This window comes from Didymosphaeria variabile (assembly GCF_027946475.1).
Source record: "Didymosphaeria variabile strain IMI 356815 chromosome Unknown scaffold_5, whole genome shotgun sequence".
Taxonomy (NCBI): Eukaryota; Fungi; Ascomycota; class Dothideomycetes; order Pleosporales; family Didymosphaeriaceae; genus Didymosphaeria; species Didymosphaeria variabile.
The window spans coordinates 499,010-514,334 of NW_026611624.1; the positions used below are offsets into that span (position 1 = coordinate 499,010).

Here is a 15,325-nt window from a genome sequence, read left to right on the forward strand (position 1 = left end):
ATACAAATTGGAGGAGCCGACTTAGTTGCCGGGTTGAATACCGAGTTCAGCCTTATAGCCGACGCTATGGATCTAAATGTAGGTACCCAAATCCCTATCGCATAGGGCTGACATCTCATGATCCTTTGGGCGAGCTGCGCATGCAGCAACTAGTCAACTGATTAAGGACCATGGCTAACCCTAATGGTCCATGTACATGGCCAAATCTGACTGCAAGGCTAGACGTGCCGAAATACGTACTAATTAGACCCAGTTGTCGTCGAAGGAACAGGGCCAATTTATGATCTAGATTCTCTAGTTTGGTAACAGACATGGTGAGATGCGATTCTAATCTGGCTTGACGCGGCAGCGCTCGCCATCTCACGCGACACAAACACTAACCTTACGCAGGATCTTGAGGTAGCCTTGAGAGTACCTGAACTAAACCGTACCTGCATTACGGGATGCATCCTTTCATTTCCTGGGAGACGGTTGCAGGATAACGACCCCAGTGGTAACCCGTGGCCATGAGGTCTAAAATATACGAGCTTTAGACCCGAATCCTTCTTTGAGCTATGTCCGGTGGCATAAAATGGTCATGCCAGCCATTCTTTCTTGGCGAAACCCTAATATATGCTGGCAGTGGACCAGCACATTTGTCTCAACTTTCCTACATAGCTATTCAGCTATTCCACTCATTTGATCCCACATGTTTTCTTTCTTCAGGATTGGCCTTTTGGCGTTGTCTGTTTTACAGCTCGTTGCTGGCCAGCAGTACTCGTATTGGCTAGATCCGCCATGTCATCAACGCGTTCTGGAAGGGGGTGATTCCTTAGGCCAATCTATCCTTGAAGTCCGTTATCACGCTGGAAAATTTGCGGACGCACTGGAGCGAGGCGATAATGGCCTTGACGATATCCTCACGTGGTTCTTCGCCATCACAACGGGCGATGTCTTGTTGGAAAAAGTTATTAGTGAGAAATCTTGGATTACTCACTGAATGCGTTCTAATCGCCCTCAGAAAAATATCGTATAATATCTCAGCTCATAGAGGACACGAACAGCCTTCTAGATACCGAGGTTCGCATCTACTGTGGTATGTATGCTGCACGCATCATGTTCTCACTTGATTGATTGGCATAGACAATCAGGATCGGATCAGAGCTGTTGACGACCATGGAACCTGGATTGACTTCCCAACTACCGAGGCAGGCCGTGCCGCTGTCCGCTTTACGGACCCCGAGAATGATGCAGTTTATCGCGTTATTGGTACGTGCTACTGGCAGAGTGGTGGACGTAATCCTATTGCTGTAAGCAATAATCAAGTTGGGTAAGCATAATATCTCAGATCCTTCTCATCCCGTCTGTGATACCTTTCCGCTGATTCCCCGCAGTAAGTGGCCGACTTCTCATTGTGACAATGAAGACTACTTGAACGCGAACTGACGATTTGTCCCCTAACACAATAGTCTCCCTTTGGGAACAAATGACGGGGGAACCCAGTGTGCACAATCCGAACCGTGCAACTATTGACGTAAGCGATGATTCTGCCCCAGGCGGTGCTCATATACTTATTACCTCCAGTTCTGTAATCCAACATGGACTGGACCCGAAATGCCATACACCTACCGCGATCTTGCCCAAAAGGAACTGGACGGCTGGGATGTTCGAATCTTGAACTCGTTGGGAAGCCACACGCTTACGCATGAGGTGAAGGATGAGACCCGAAGATACGAATTCTACTAATAATACATACAGCTTACTCATGTACCGGTGATTGGTACTCAGACATTCACAATGCAGGGACAACGCGTATACTTCGCCAAGGCCATAGACAACCATGGCATTGCAGAAGACATAAACGGCTACTATCTCAGCCCGGACCAAGTCACGTTGGCGCAGAAGTTGAAAAATAACCCTCCGTACACGATAACAAACAGCGATAGCTACGCCTACGCACTCGGATTATACATTCTACGAACTAAGCAGTGGAGGTCAGACTGGGATGCGGCAAACAACAAAATCGTACTTAGAAAGGACACAAGCCTACCATTAGGCCAAGATTGGGACCAGTAGCCGCCAGAGGCATTCCACAGAATAGGACAATGCGCTTTTCACTATTCTTTAATATGTAATCGACTAGTTTCTTAATTACGTTACAATATCTGAGCGAGGAGATCTGGTGGTGCATGTTACTGTTAGTGCTATCCCCTCAACCTTTCTCTCACAATCTCAATCGTTCTGTCCTACATACCTGTTTCGTTGTATCAACTTCACTGGTAATGGCGACATTGTATCGGTGCCGGGGGCGCGAATAGGAGACTGAACGGGTGAGGGACCATCATTGTCTAGCGTAGTTGCATGGCCTGCTTGACTCATCAAACTTCGCGCAAGTTCGTAATCGTCAGTCTAAGATTAATGAGCCTTTTTAGAGGCATACTATCCTTACGTTGCGCGAAATTCAGCTCAGTTTGGTCGAGTCATAGGATACGTACCCTACCTTTACTGTTAGCAAGGCCGTTCACATCCGATGGAATTTGAGCTAATGTCCAGTCAGTTTTGATCGTCAGCATTTTGTTCTCAGGACGACCCATATTCTTGCACAGGTACTGCTGTACACAGCCCCAAGCACCTACCGGCTTTCCGATTCGGCATATTCGGCATCTTCGTTCACTACGCTAGCACTAGACTACCAGCTACAGGCTACACCAAAAGCACTTCATATAAAGCCGACCATTTTTTTCTCTGCATTCCAAACTTGATATCATTAATCTTCCTGTCCTGTTCCTCTTTCCTTCTTTGTTCCAAATCCTGTACAACAGGAAACTCAAATCCGTCATGAAGCTTTCCCACCTCATGCACTGCGCCGTGCTCTACATGCAAATAGCTCACGCACGCGCCCAATCCGCCCAATCCGCCCAAGAACTAATAAACTCAGTCCTGAACCCACCATCAAACTCTTCACGCTACGCATCCTACAGTTCAGAAATATACTTCAACCACACGCTCTACAACACCACACCCATCGCCTCTACCAACTATTTCAAACTCGAGGCCTCCGCGAAGAAGCTCCTAGCACCAGAAGCCTACGACTACGCAGCCGGCGGCGCAGGTTTAGAAAAGACCGTCGCGGCTAACAGAGCAGCGTTCGACAAATGGCACATCCTTCCACGCGTCATGCGTCCTGTTCAACCGAAACGAGATCTCAGTACTACGCTGTTTAATAGAACGATACCCGCACCGATAATCATGGCTCCGGTAGGCGTACAAACGCTCTTCCACCCCACAGGCGAGCGCTCGACCGCCGCAGTCTTCGGACAGGAAGGCCTACCCTATACGCAAAGCACAGCATCCAGCACCGGGTTCGCAAACGTAGCTGCTGCGAACGGCGCCGGGAACCCGCGATGGTACCAACTCTACTGGCCCTCCGACGACGACTTGCTACGCTCGTACCTCACCACCGCGAAGAAAAGCGGGTTCGAAGTCTTGGTCGTGACGGTAGATACGTGGGATCTCGGATGGCGCACGCGCGACCTTGACAGAGGATTCTTCCCTTTCATCAATGGCGTAGGTGTCCAAATCGGGCTCGAAGATCCGGTCGCGCATGAAAAGCTTGGATTCGATCCGCTTGCGAAGAATGCGACGGAGGAGCAGAAGCAGATGGCGGCTTTGTATCATACTATTGTGACGAGCCGCGGTGTGAGTCCCGTGTGGGAGAATGTAGGGAAGTTGAGGGAGATCTGGGGAGATGCGCCGATTTTACTGAAGGGTGTGCAGAGTGCTGAGGACGCAAAGCTTGCGATGAAGTATGGTCTTGATGGGGTGATTGTTTCTAATGTAAGACTTACGCTCTCCGGAGGATCTACGCTTTCTGACTGATATAGCATGGCGGGCGTCAAATTGACGGCGCCGTCGGCTCGCTCGACGCTCTTCCTGCGATTGTCGAAGCTGTAAAGAGGAATTTGACCATCGGCTTCGACGGTGGCATTCGTTCTGGCGCTGACATATTCAAAGCCCTTGCTCTCGGCGCAGATTTCGTCCAAGTTGGACGCCCTGTCCTGTGGGGTCTTGCACACCAGGGTGAGAAGGGCGTGCGTCATGTATTGAAGAGCTTGCTTGCGGATCTGGAGATTACGGTTGGGCTGGCAGGTTGCGCTTCCCTCAAGGACATGGATCGGAGTCTGTTAGTGGAGAAGAGAGGCTAGCCTTGAGCTGGTCTCGGAGGATGCAGTGCCGGTAGGTAATGAGGACTTTACAAGTTTGACTACGTGTCATTAAATATCTACATACCCAATTACTGCCCTATAGAAGCGAAGTTTGTAAATCAGAAGTCTCGAAACCCCGTGGTAATATATGCAGTGCCCTTTTCTCGAAGCGAGTGAACCGTGATGCAAAAACTCATCTCCCTATAGAGTGGGAGCGAGCGGGTAAAGAAAAGAAAAGTAAGCGAACGGGCTAAGCTTACAACAAGTATAAACGGTTCCAAACACCCGGTCTCCGTATGCGACATTCAACATCCAACATGGCCTCATCGCTGTATCGATCATGAATTTGGAAGATCTAGCTTTGGTTCTTCTTCCTCTCGCGCACTCTTGACCCAATGCTTCCGGGGTCACTCGCGCTAGTAGGCTTATCCGGCGTCGAGATCTCCTCGCCGTTCAGGAAAACCTTAGGCGTGCCATTCGAAACGCCGTTGCCGTTGGCCTTCCCATTATGAGTCTTCTTCGTACCCTTTTTCTCGCCTGCTTCTTCCGTATCGCTCTCTTCGTATTCGCTCCTGTCGTCGTCGGCCGTGCTGTATCGAATGAAGCGGTACGCAATCCGGCAGATGAGGAACCACCAAAAGAGATTGACCGCCTGCAGAGCAGCGAGCAGGCCAAACGTAATGATCTGCGAGATCCAGCACTTATATTGCTGCGTTTCCCAATTGAGTTCGTAAGGACCGACAGTCTTAAATTCGGTGAAGATAGAGTAGAGAACGCGCAGATTAACGTAGTGGCGCAGGTATCCCCATGCGCACATGAAAACGAAGAAGTAGGGGCCGGTGATGGGCGAATCGAGGTAGTTGAGGACTTTTGACGTCTGTCATCTGTCAGTAAACGCACGAACCGCAGGGTTGGGTGTGGGGCTTACGGCAAGGAAGAAGTCGGAGATATCCATGGTAATATAAATGGCCAGACCCATATATGTGAAATGGAACCGATAACTGCACCAGATCAAGGTGAGGGTGATGATATGATGCGCAACAAATTCCTTGAAATCTTTGCGCGGTTTCTCCAATCCTAGTAGCAACACAATCATTTGCTGCGCCCAGTAACTCGCCTGGAGCAAGTAGTACGCCTTGAAGATGCCCTCGTGCGTCTTGTGCGGGTATCCCTCATACATGGCAGTCGTGTTGAAATACCACACGGGTGTCCGGCTCATCACATACAATCCGAAAGGCCCATAAACCGCAAAGTACATGGCTGTGTAGAACTGCTCCATAAACCTGGCCTGCTTGGCGCGATTCCTAATACCCCAGCGGATCGCAAGTGGCCGGATAAAGCGTTGCATCAGGAACTCGCGCGTGAAAGAGAAGATGATGGTATAGAAGGCCACAAAGGCGAAGTCGCGTGCGCCTTTGCCATACTGGATGGGCGTGGAGGGATCTGAGCCCGGTTCTCGCGGGAGCGGGTAGGAGAGGAAGAGGGCGGCAGAGAGGGGATTCTTGGGCGACGGATTAACGAGGTAGAGCGATATGATGATCAAGGCCAGCGTGAGGGGCCCAACCCAAGTGTGTCGCATGCAAATACGTCTGTATTTGGAGAGGGCGCGCCGTACAGAGCGACGCTTCGAGCGGCGGCCGGATTTCTCGCGCTATGCATAGTCAGCACCCCAATTGCATCATAGAGATAGCAACACATACAGTCGGCTCTGTCGGAGTCGCGGGCGGACTCCCTAGCGTCGCAAACGCAGGCACAGATGTGTCTCCCGGCAGTTCAGCGCCCAGTCCACTGCTTTTCCGCCGCCGCACGCTTCCGCTCTTGCCTAACCGCTTCTCCTTCTTCGACAATTCCGTCTGCAGTGGTGGGAAAGGTTCGACGTCGCCGGAAGCCATCTTGACGCGCGCAAATTCAGGTGGGAGAGGAGAATGCGTGCCTCTACGAGCGGCCGGAGCGGAGGTGAGCATTTTGGGCTAGGAAAGGAGCGAGTGCGCCAAGAACGTGAAAGCGGCCGATGATTGGCTGCGGGACTTTGGAGGGTCGACGTCGAGGCTGGCGGGAAATTGCATGCAACAGAACATCATCATGTTCATGGCTATGTTGTCTATATATCTGCAATTTTGTAAGCTTCGATACATCTGATGGCATTGCTGATTGTTATGGGCATTACCCTTCGAACCGGAAAGCGCGGGCACCGCACCTACATTGATTTGCCCGGTCGTACCGAGTACAGCCCTGCTCGAGCTACACACGACCCCTAAAGGGGTGCTCGGAGACTCTGAGTGATCATTGGGCAAATAGACGACTTTTTCGGCCGGGGTCGGACACCGCGGGCACCTGTACGCTGATAGTTCGCATGCCAGAAGTATGCCACATCGCTCTTCATTTATGCTTAGGGCATATTTGCTGCGCCTGAGCATAAGTCTAAGGGAATTCGAGAAGTTTTGCTTTTGCGAGCCACAACATAACGTAAGACATGAACCCACCAAGGTACCACCTGAGCACAGTGATTTGTGATAGCTGAGATATCAGGATAGATTATTGTTTTGTAGCGTTGCTATTATTCTCCATGGCCAAAAGGGCTGAACAGCGAATGCTGGAGTACCATGAGGCGGCACAAGGACTAGGGCCGAGGCATAATATCTATTCACAATAGATCAATTTCTCCATATCATGACGATCTAGCTCCTGGTAGAATCCACCGATGCAACAATTTAGACTCGTCTTCCCACATGTTGTCATCACCACCTGAATCTCTGGAGTGCGCTTCTTCCACACATCCCTCTGTACAATATCCTTGTTCTAAACACCACACCTTCGGTTTGCTCCTCCCAACGTCAAAGTATCAACATGAATGCCTGTCACGTAAGCCGCATTGGTATCCATGGAGTCGGCCTGCTACGACTGTAAGCACGCGCATGGGAGCGATTTACCCATACGGCGCCGGCAATCTCCCTGTTGATAGGCGCTATGTAGAGAGTGAATTTCAGGGCGCTGCAAACTTTCTTCAGTACCAGGAAGTCGGCTCGATCTGGTTGCTCGAGCGATACTGACTCGAACGGCTCGAGATCATAGAAATGCTTCAGGACGTGAAAAGTATTTGCGGCCACTGGTTGGACTAGCTGGCCTCTTGCCACGAGATCAGAGCGTGGGTCAACTTGACCACCTTTCACTTCCCATTCCCGGTGGCAAGCGGGTCTACCTTCAAGACGAAAAAAAAAGGCAAAAAAGAACAGTAGGCTCCTGTCCGCCCGCGGGATCGAACCGCCACAAGAGTCAGGCAGGATCACCTAAAGTTCAGGTATAATACACGTAGGCAACCAACCCGCCAATTGACATAAGACTAGGTATCGTGCAAAGTTAACCTTAACAATGATAATATATATACTCGGAGAAGTTCTATTGTAGAGTGAGTAAGTGTGTGTGCGACTGTTTGAGGTTGTTTACACACGGCGCGTGCGCACCTGCCTTTCACCTGCCTTTCTTATCGAACATAGCGTTCTGGAAAGTGCGATATTGCATTTACGAGCGATCAACTTGAATGTGCGTGACTGTATAATCACACGCGTCGGGCAATGCACGGATAGAGGTGAGATGAGTGTGAGTGAGGTTGATCAAGCGCCGACGGAAGGCCGACGCTGCTGCTTGTTGTGCTGACTCGAAAGTGAGGTATCTACAAGAAAGAGAAGAAACGACCGCTGATGCGACCAACCAAGAGTTCATCCCACCTCCCTGAGCGGGCTCCCAGGTAGAACACCGTTCCCCTTCTTCTGCAATCCACCAACAAAACTCATATGGTTCTCGTCGGATCCGGATGGCTTCGCCTGTTCTCGCCCATTAGCACGCATCTCTATTCTGGGCTTTGGTTCAGCTACAGCAGTACTAACGCTGCTAGCAGTTCCGGTGCTGTCCATGCTCGCTGTGCGTGACAGTACACCCTGCTGCCTTAGCAAGCCCTTGATGCCGCCCGCTTTACGCAAAGGCAGCTCGCCCTTGCCCGCTGTCGCCACAAACAGTAGGTACTTGAGGTTCGGCAGAGTTTGTCGAATGTCGAGAGGCTTGATGCCTATATTGTTGGATAGAATCTCAATGTTCTTGTTCAGAAGGAAGACGCCGTACTCGAAACGATAGCGTACTACGGCTTTCATAAACAGCGGGTAGGTGCGGGGTCCAGGATGCTTGGCGGTACTCATAGCGAGAGGGTCGTCAATGGTAGATGTAGATCCATTGACCTTGATAGGGTACGGTAGTAGCATATCGAAGTAGAGCGATAGCAGTGACACCATTTCCGCAACATAGCACAGTGCTGCGGAGGTCACATCCTCTTTGGCGTCTTCGAATTCGGAGTTCGGTAGCGGAAGACCACGGATAGTGAATAACAGTGCCTTTCCCCTGACGGGTTCGATCGGATATACACTTTGGAGGTCCTCGCATAGTCTTCTTCGTTGTCCGGCGATCTCGTCCTGTATCTGGGCGTTGGACTCCTTCAATGCTACATGCTTTGCTCTCTCTTCTACCATTTCCTTCTCCTTCTCAGACTGCAGCTCCCGGCCCTTTTGCATGAGCTCTCTTCGGCGTTGTGTGTTAGCTTTCTTGTCCTCCACCTTTTTCCGGGCAGCCTCAACCCGGCGTCTCTCAGAGACCACAGCGGCCTCAACTGTCTTTGCACGTTCTTCAGCCTCCGGCACTTGCTCCACAGAATCAATTGCTTCTCGATTCTCCAATAGTATATTCTCTATCTCTTCTGCCAGTCGATCCCTTGTCGCCAACGCGTCTTGAATGCAATCGTCCAGCGTGTTCAGTCGCATGATGGCATCGTATGAAGAGCTCGTGAGTGTGCCCTCGGAATTTTCCTTCGGCGGCGCGAGATCGTTGGCGCGAAGCTGGTCTGCGACCGGCATGTCGGTGAAGCTGGTGTAAATGCCATCCGTCATATGGATGAGGATGCAATTCTGCGGTAACGGATGTCTGAAGTTCCCAAGAGTCTTGCCAATAAATTGTAGTGATCCCAAGTGGGCCGTGAAGTGAATCAAGTGTTGCCAGCTGTCCGTGTCGTTCTTCGCCCACACATTTATGGTGAGTTTGTCAAGTCGCGTGACACTGGGGCCGGACGACGTGAGGTCGAAGAAACGGAAGTTGGGGTTCATGGCCCTCTCCGCCACTTCGGATATATATACTGGTTCTTCCTGGCTATCCACGTGGATCGTGAAAAAAGTGTCGGCCATGCGACTGTCGGTGATATCTTCTAGCTTCTTTTGCCTGGTCAGAGGGTTCGCGCCCATCCACTCCAATGTGCTCCTCCTACGTAGCCCTTTCGATATGCCGGGCCTTTGCGGCTTCTTTGGCGATGAACCTTGGGAAGAGTCATTGTTGCCGTCGTGGCCTTGGAGATCGCTTGAAGATCGTGAATGATTTAGTCCCCTACTCTCGCGCAACGCCAATGTCTTAGTCGGCGATTTGAGGGTGCTTGGTATTGCATCGTCGTCAATGGTCTTGCCGCGGGGTCGGGAAGGTGTGGGGGCTAGGGTGAGGTTGCGGACGGTGATGCCTTGGAGATGCCTCAGCTTCCGGTTCTAGGTATGGTCAGCGTTGGTGTACGATGCGATGCAGAATCTCCTACATATGGAAGAAGCCAAGGTCGTTCGCGCGAGTTCGGAGGGGAGTCGAGTTCATCGGCCGGGGTCTGTTCGCTGCCAGCCATGCTGCTGTGTAGCCGGTTCTGGGGTGCGGACATGTCGAAGGACGCCGCAACGGCAGAGCGAGCGCACTATTCGGCAATTTGCATGAGTAGCATAATAGAATGAATGGGTACGAGCAAAGCTTTGCTCAACCTGCATTGTACCCTTACCAATTCGGAGAGCGTTGAATGAGCAGGCGCGACATCGTTTCCGTGGACGTGCCGCCTAGGATGCGCGACTTGGTCCGTGCCCCAATTGAACTTCTGAAGTTTTGCGACGCCGACACCCTCAATTGACCTCGAAGCGCCACATTGCCATCGCTCGTCCGACCGCCAAAATGCCGCGTAACCTCGCGAGGCTGCGCTTCAGGGCACCGAAGCAGCTGCGGCCGCTCAACATTGCCCGCATACACCCCGAAGACCATGGCACCCTCCACCGCAGACTCCGTGGTCATGCCCTCGAACTTTCCAAGCCGCAGACGCCCCTGAGCCTGCAAATCGTCGTCAATCCGAAATGGAAACAGCAGCCTGGCAAGAAGCCGTTCCGAATGTCCTACAAGCCGCACACATTGAGGGACCTGGTCGATCCTGAGGACGCGGCGACGCATGGCCAGATCATCTACGTCTTCGCCAATGTCAAGACAGGTCAGGTCATTTACTCGCTCAACGAGTTGCTTGATGTTTGGCGCCCAGGTCTTTTATCTCGTACATATTCTGACTCTTTTCCAGCAATACCACCTAGAGCAGCTTCCCTTCCTCGGCAAGCACTCCAAACCGCCCACCATCCGACCCGACGAGTGGACCCCTCACTGCGCTATCACCTTTCCTTTCGCCGAGCAAGGTCTGCAGGCCTTCCGCAAGCTTCGCGAGTTCCGCCACCTACACGAGACATCTTGGGACAAGACAAACCCAGAGTGGATCAGGTTAACGGCCCACGCAAGAATGAGAAAGATCATGGACCAGGTCGCAAACACCAGTGCAGACATAGCGGAAGTATTGAACGTTCAGCAGCACCAGTCAGTGGAGATGCGGAAAAAGGCTATAGAGCAGGAAAAGAAGTCACTCCGCCTGATGAAAACAATGTGGGATGAGGCTGAGGCTTTGATCAAGGATGACAGAGACGCCAGCAATCCGAAGTGGTTGGAGCAGCAGATCAAAAACCTTGAATGGCAGCTTGGGACTAAGCGCAACCGCGACGAGGCAGACACAAAGCGGCTCAATGATGCGAAGAAGGGCCACGAGGTCCGCTTACGACGGGTTTTACGGGCACGGAAGAACATTGAGGGATTCAACCAAATCCGGGTCGACCCAGATTTCATAAAGATGCAGGAGGAACACGTGGCCCAAGCTGCACCAGCCAGGGGGACCGATGTCGAGGCGAGGATAGATGAGTTAAAAAAAGAGATTGCGCTAGAAAGAGATCTTACTAAGGTTCTGGATCGGTCAATCGAGGACATTGAGCAAACGTTGGGCGAGAAGCAAGCCGAGCTCACGGAGCTGGAAGATGCTTTCATCGCCAGCTTACGAGCTGACGCCCTAGACCACCCCGTAACCCGCTCTATCCTGCCCCCCGAACATCGGAAACAACTTCCGCGGCCCTTCACCATGGACGTGGAGATTAAGTGGGCAGACCTTCGCAACGCCGAGTACGCCGCAGGAAACTGGCCTGAGGCTATTGTCCACGATACGCTCGATTTGCGGAATTCAAGGCAGGATGTGCAGTTCCTGAATGCGGAGCAGTACCATGGATCCGTTTCGGACGATGTTCAAGGCATGCTCAAGAGTCTGGAGAGGCGGGCTTTGGAGGCACAAGGGTTGGTTGAGGAGGCGCCTGCACCAGAATCGGAAAAGACCGGAGTATTCAAATACCTTCCAGAGGTGAAGAACCCGTTCAAGCGGGCGGATGCATAGAGTTGCCTCTGTAAAGATAATGTTGGTATATGTACTATATTCCCCAGCCACTTAGGCGGTGTACAATTCATGTAGATTTCGATATGGACTAGCATAGGTGCAATGGTTCAGGTTCGTGCAGATTGCATTGCAGAAGTGAAGCATGTGTAGGTGTTCGGCCTTGAGTGTTGATGCGTCAGCGCGCTTGGCTGACCAGGGGCGACTCTCAGATCTTCTCTTTCGACTTTCCGACTTTCCGACTGATCTCTCGTCTCCCATATGATTCTTTGGCAGCACTGAATATCGGATAGAAGCACACCACCCTTCTACGAGGCAACGACATGAGACTTATATACCTTATCACAAGCAACGGGCTGCCCCTTCTCTTTCGGAGGTCGACATACGGATTTAAGCCAGGACGAACAAACGTGAATCCAGGTACGATCCTGTGGGATGGCACTCCTTTCTCAATCACCCGTAATCTCCAAGATGCACTTTAAAAGTACGACAGACGCATGAGCAAAGTATATTTGACACTTGGTGTAGACTGATTGTAACGTACATGACTCATCTTTACTGAAAGACCGGAAAGAGACTAAAGGAGTGATTCGTAGCGTGGGACTACTTTCGCAAGTCAGGCAAAAAGCAGTAAGATGGTTCGTATATAAGTGTGTTCATGACGCGTCTTGCTTGCTCTCCTCGAGGCGCAGCTAGCGTCCTTTGCTGACCACTAGGAATATGGTGTACTCTGGCTCGCCTTGCACCTCACTGAATCGTTCAACCATCTTCTCATGCTTGCATATGAGCAGCCTTTTCTATATACACACTTTTCAATATCACAGCAATACTTTTGCTGCCACAATGATATGACTTCAGTAATTCCGCGTCTTCCCGCTTACGCTGAGTCCTAATGGGCTCACTTAACACCAACCACGGCAGTATAAATTCATTTTCACTTCATCAATATCCCGACTATGCCTCGAAAACGCGCTGTGAAGGTCTGCGCCTTCTGCCACAGCCATAAGATACGCTGTGACGTGGATTTGACCGGGGTTCCATGCTCAAAGTGCGTGGAAGTTAGAGAGGAGTGCGTCTTGAGGATAAGGAAGGCGTATCCGTAAGTCTTCGAGAATTCATTGAGTACCATTTTATAACTACACTTCTTCTATACTTGTTGGGACAGAGCGTCCAAGGGTTCACCGTGCTTGAGACTTTCACTTGATCTTGTAGGAGAGTATCACGCTGACTCCAGTAGAACTCGAAAGAAGGGCCAGACTCAAGATTTTGCGAGTGAGAGCGCGCACACAACTCCGAGCGATAACGACAGTGATATCGCCGCTACTCTAGCGCATCATGATCTTTCTCAAGTCGTTGCAGCCGCTGTACCGGAGCCAAGTTCTAGACTAGCGCATTTCTTCGTTGGAGATGGTGGTTATGGCGCCATCCTTGACGCCATTGATAAGACAGCTGATCGTCAGTTCCACATTTTCGCAGCAGCAGAGAAAGCGCTCGACGTCGAGGATTTGCAGTACCTCAAGGTCAAAGGCTGCTTCACGCTCCCCGAGGAACGCAAACAGCTTCTCCAGGCATATTTCCAATTCGTGCATCCTAGCTTCCCAGTCATCGATGCGAAAGCTTTTCTTGCACAATATACCGCACACGGCTTCGAAGGTATCAACCTACTGCTTCTTTGGAGTATTTTCTCTGTCAGTGCAAGCTACGTCCCCTGTTTGGCTCCAGGCCGCAAAGAGTGTAAGGCGGTGTATGTAGCTCGCGCAAAGTTGCTTTTTGACCTGGGCCAAGAGAACGACAAAATAGTTCTAGTACAGGCAGCTTTGCTCCTGAGCTTCTGGTTTACAGACATGGCAGATGTAAAACAATCTTGGTACTGGACGGGTGTAGCTTTCAGTATTGCACAGTCATTCGGTCTACACGCTCTTACCAGTTCCCGTCCTCGAAGCCAAAAGGAGATTGTGTGGCGGAACGTATGGCTTTGCTGTCTGTTGCGCGATACGTCGCAGGCCTTTGGTAGAGGTCGGCCTCTACGCCTGTCATTAATAGGAAGTGATCTTTACCCCACGGAGATCTCTACCTATCAATTTGCAGATCTCGTACTGCACGATGAATTGCTCTACTCACCACGTGAGGCAGCGGAGCTGGAGACACTGTGGCAGAATCTTCTCAGCATCAGCAACGTTCTCCGCGACATGAAAGCCACGAAACGGCCCTTCACGCCCGCACAAGCTACGAAATTCGGGACAAGACTACAGAAGTTGGAATGCAGTGGCACGACAATTACTATTCGGCATGTAGAGCGCCATCTAGAACTGCATCGATGTGCAGCACGGATCGCATGGGCAAAGCTCACGCAACAAATGAAAGAGCAAGAGCTCGCATCGAATGACATGACCGCGGTCCTCCATAATTTCATCGATGATGATGACGAGGAGTCTCGAATTTGGGCCGCACCGGTCGTTGTACCACTACTTGTCCCAGCTATCGCCACGTATCTAACCGCACTGAAGGAGAACGACGACCTGGCGCCGGCCAAACTAGATATCTATGGGTACTTTTTGACAGCCATAGAGGATAATTACCCTGCGGCGTCAATGTTAAAGAGGGTCTCCAATGCGGCTCAGGAAGCAATTGTGGGGAAAAGAATGGGAGAGAGGGGTAAGGAAGAAGGAAAGGAGATTGCTAGCCAATTCGACGATTTCGGGAGTTTGGGCCAGGAAGACCTTTTCGGTTTATCGTGGACTGGGACTTGACCAGGAGGATGATGTGGCACTATACGTTAACTGGCCTTTCGAAAACCGAAGGTCACGCCGCACGTACTTGGCCAACTTTCTGGCCGCTGCACGCACACAGCAGCGTCTATACACAACCCGTTACGCGACAGCACTCAAGCTCCAATCATCAGCAGATCTTGCTTGTTATTCAAAACCGGTGATAACATCTTCACCGATGAAGACACATCAGCAAAGAAGAAAGGAGACGAGCCAAAAAAAGGCATGATGACCTCAGTTGCTCAAGAATCTCGCCTTGCCCTTGCTCGCCTTAAGGATGTTGTTGGGGCACGTAAATACCTTGGCGACCGCAAAGTCCGTAACTTCATGCGCGACGTCAAGAATCGATTGGAAGAGCGATTCGATAAGCTGGAAGAAGCATTGACAGACCCAGGGAACACGCGTAAAATTGTGCCCAGTCGTACACAGGGAAGCAGCACACGAAGCTTCAATCCGTGGGAAAAGCAAGACCTCGGCAAACTTTGGGACATCAACAAATGGGCTGATATGCAGCAGAAGATGGACAAATTCATGGAGAAGTACCTGACGAAGATCAAACTTGCCCACTGTACGGCAAAGAAAATCAAAGCGCTTCCGAAAGATAAGACGAAGAATACACCTGCGCAGCAGATGACAAGAGACGCATGTCCCGTATACAATGCCGTGGTCCGTGGATGGAAGGACGCCCAACGTGCAAATTTTGGTGTGCCATGGTCAGGCCCCTTCATCTCGGGTCGAACATCTAGTTGAACGATCGTTTAGGCCCGATCGGAATTCATCAGATACTATTG

General features: G+C 51.1%; 6 protein-coding genes across 6 annotated transcripts; 4 read left to right on the forward strand and 2 right to left on the reverse strand.

Moving 5' to 3' along the window:
- Window positions 1-929: 929 nt before the first annotated feature.
- Window positions 930-2,055, forward strand: N0V89_006615 (uncharacterized protein; the record flags this gene model as incomplete). The annotated part of the gene is made up of 3 exons (XM_056215385.1): window positions 930-936; window positions 1,052-1,059; window positions 1,783-2,055. The coding sequence occupies 3 exons, from the start codon at window positions 930-932 to the stop codon at window positions 2,053-2,055; spliced, it is 288 nt and encodes a 95-aa protein (XP_056069632.1).
- Window positions 2,056-2,817: 762 nt separating this feature from the next.
- On the forward strand, window positions 2,818-4,184 carry N0V89_006616 (uncharacterized protein; the record flags this gene model as incomplete). Its single annotated transcript, XM_056215386.1, has 2 exons — window positions 2,818-3,816; window positions 3,864-4,184. 2 exons carry the CDS (start codon window positions 2,818-2,820, stop codon window positions 4,182-4,184), a joined length of 1,320 nt encoding a protein of 439 aa, XP_056069633.1.
- A 355-nt stretch (window positions 4,185-4,539) lies between these two features.
- On the reverse strand, window positions 4,540-6,148 carry lag1_1 (sphingosine N-acyltransferase lag1; the record flags this gene model as incomplete). The annotated part of the gene is made up of 3 exons (XM_056215387.1): window positions 4,540-5,061; window positions 5,113-5,835; window positions 5,885-6,148. 3 exons carry the CDS (start codon window positions 6,146-6,148, stop codon window positions 4,540-4,542), a joined length of 1,509 nt encoding a protein of 502 aa, XP_056069634.1.
- Window positions 6,149-7,900: 1,752 nt separating this feature from the next.
- N0V89_006618 (uncharacterized protein) lies at window positions 7,901-9,882 on the reverse strand (the record flags this gene model as incomplete). The annotated part of the gene is made up of 2 exons (XM_056215388.1): window positions 7,901-9,754; window positions 9,802-9,882. 2 exons carry the CDS (start codon window positions 9,880-9,882, stop codon window positions 7,901-7,903), a joined length of 1,935 nt encoding a protein of 644 aa, XP_056069635.1.
- A 314-nt stretch (window positions 9,883-10,196) lies between these two features.
- N0V89_006619 (uncharacterized protein) lies at window positions 10,197-11,769 on the forward strand (the record flags this gene model as incomplete). Its single annotated transcript, XM_056215389.1, has 2 exons — window positions 10,197-10,538; window positions 10,588-11,769. The coding sequence occupies 2 exons, from the start codon at window positions 10,197-10,199 to the stop codon at window positions 11,767-11,769; spliced, it is 1,524 nt and encodes a 507-aa protein (XP_056069636.1).
- A 953-nt stretch (window positions 11,770-12,722) lies between these two features.
- Window positions 12,723-15,284, forward strand: N0V89_006620 (uncharacterized protein; the record flags this gene model as incomplete). Its single annotated transcript, XM_056215390.1, has 3 exons — window positions 12,723-12,865; window positions 13,004-14,500; window positions 14,672-15,284. 3 exons carry the CDS (start codon window positions 12,723-12,725, stop codon window positions 15,282-15,284), a joined length of 2,253 nt encoding a protein of 750 aa, XP_056069637.1.
- Between the last annotated feature and the right edge of the window lie 41 nt (window positions 15,285-15,325).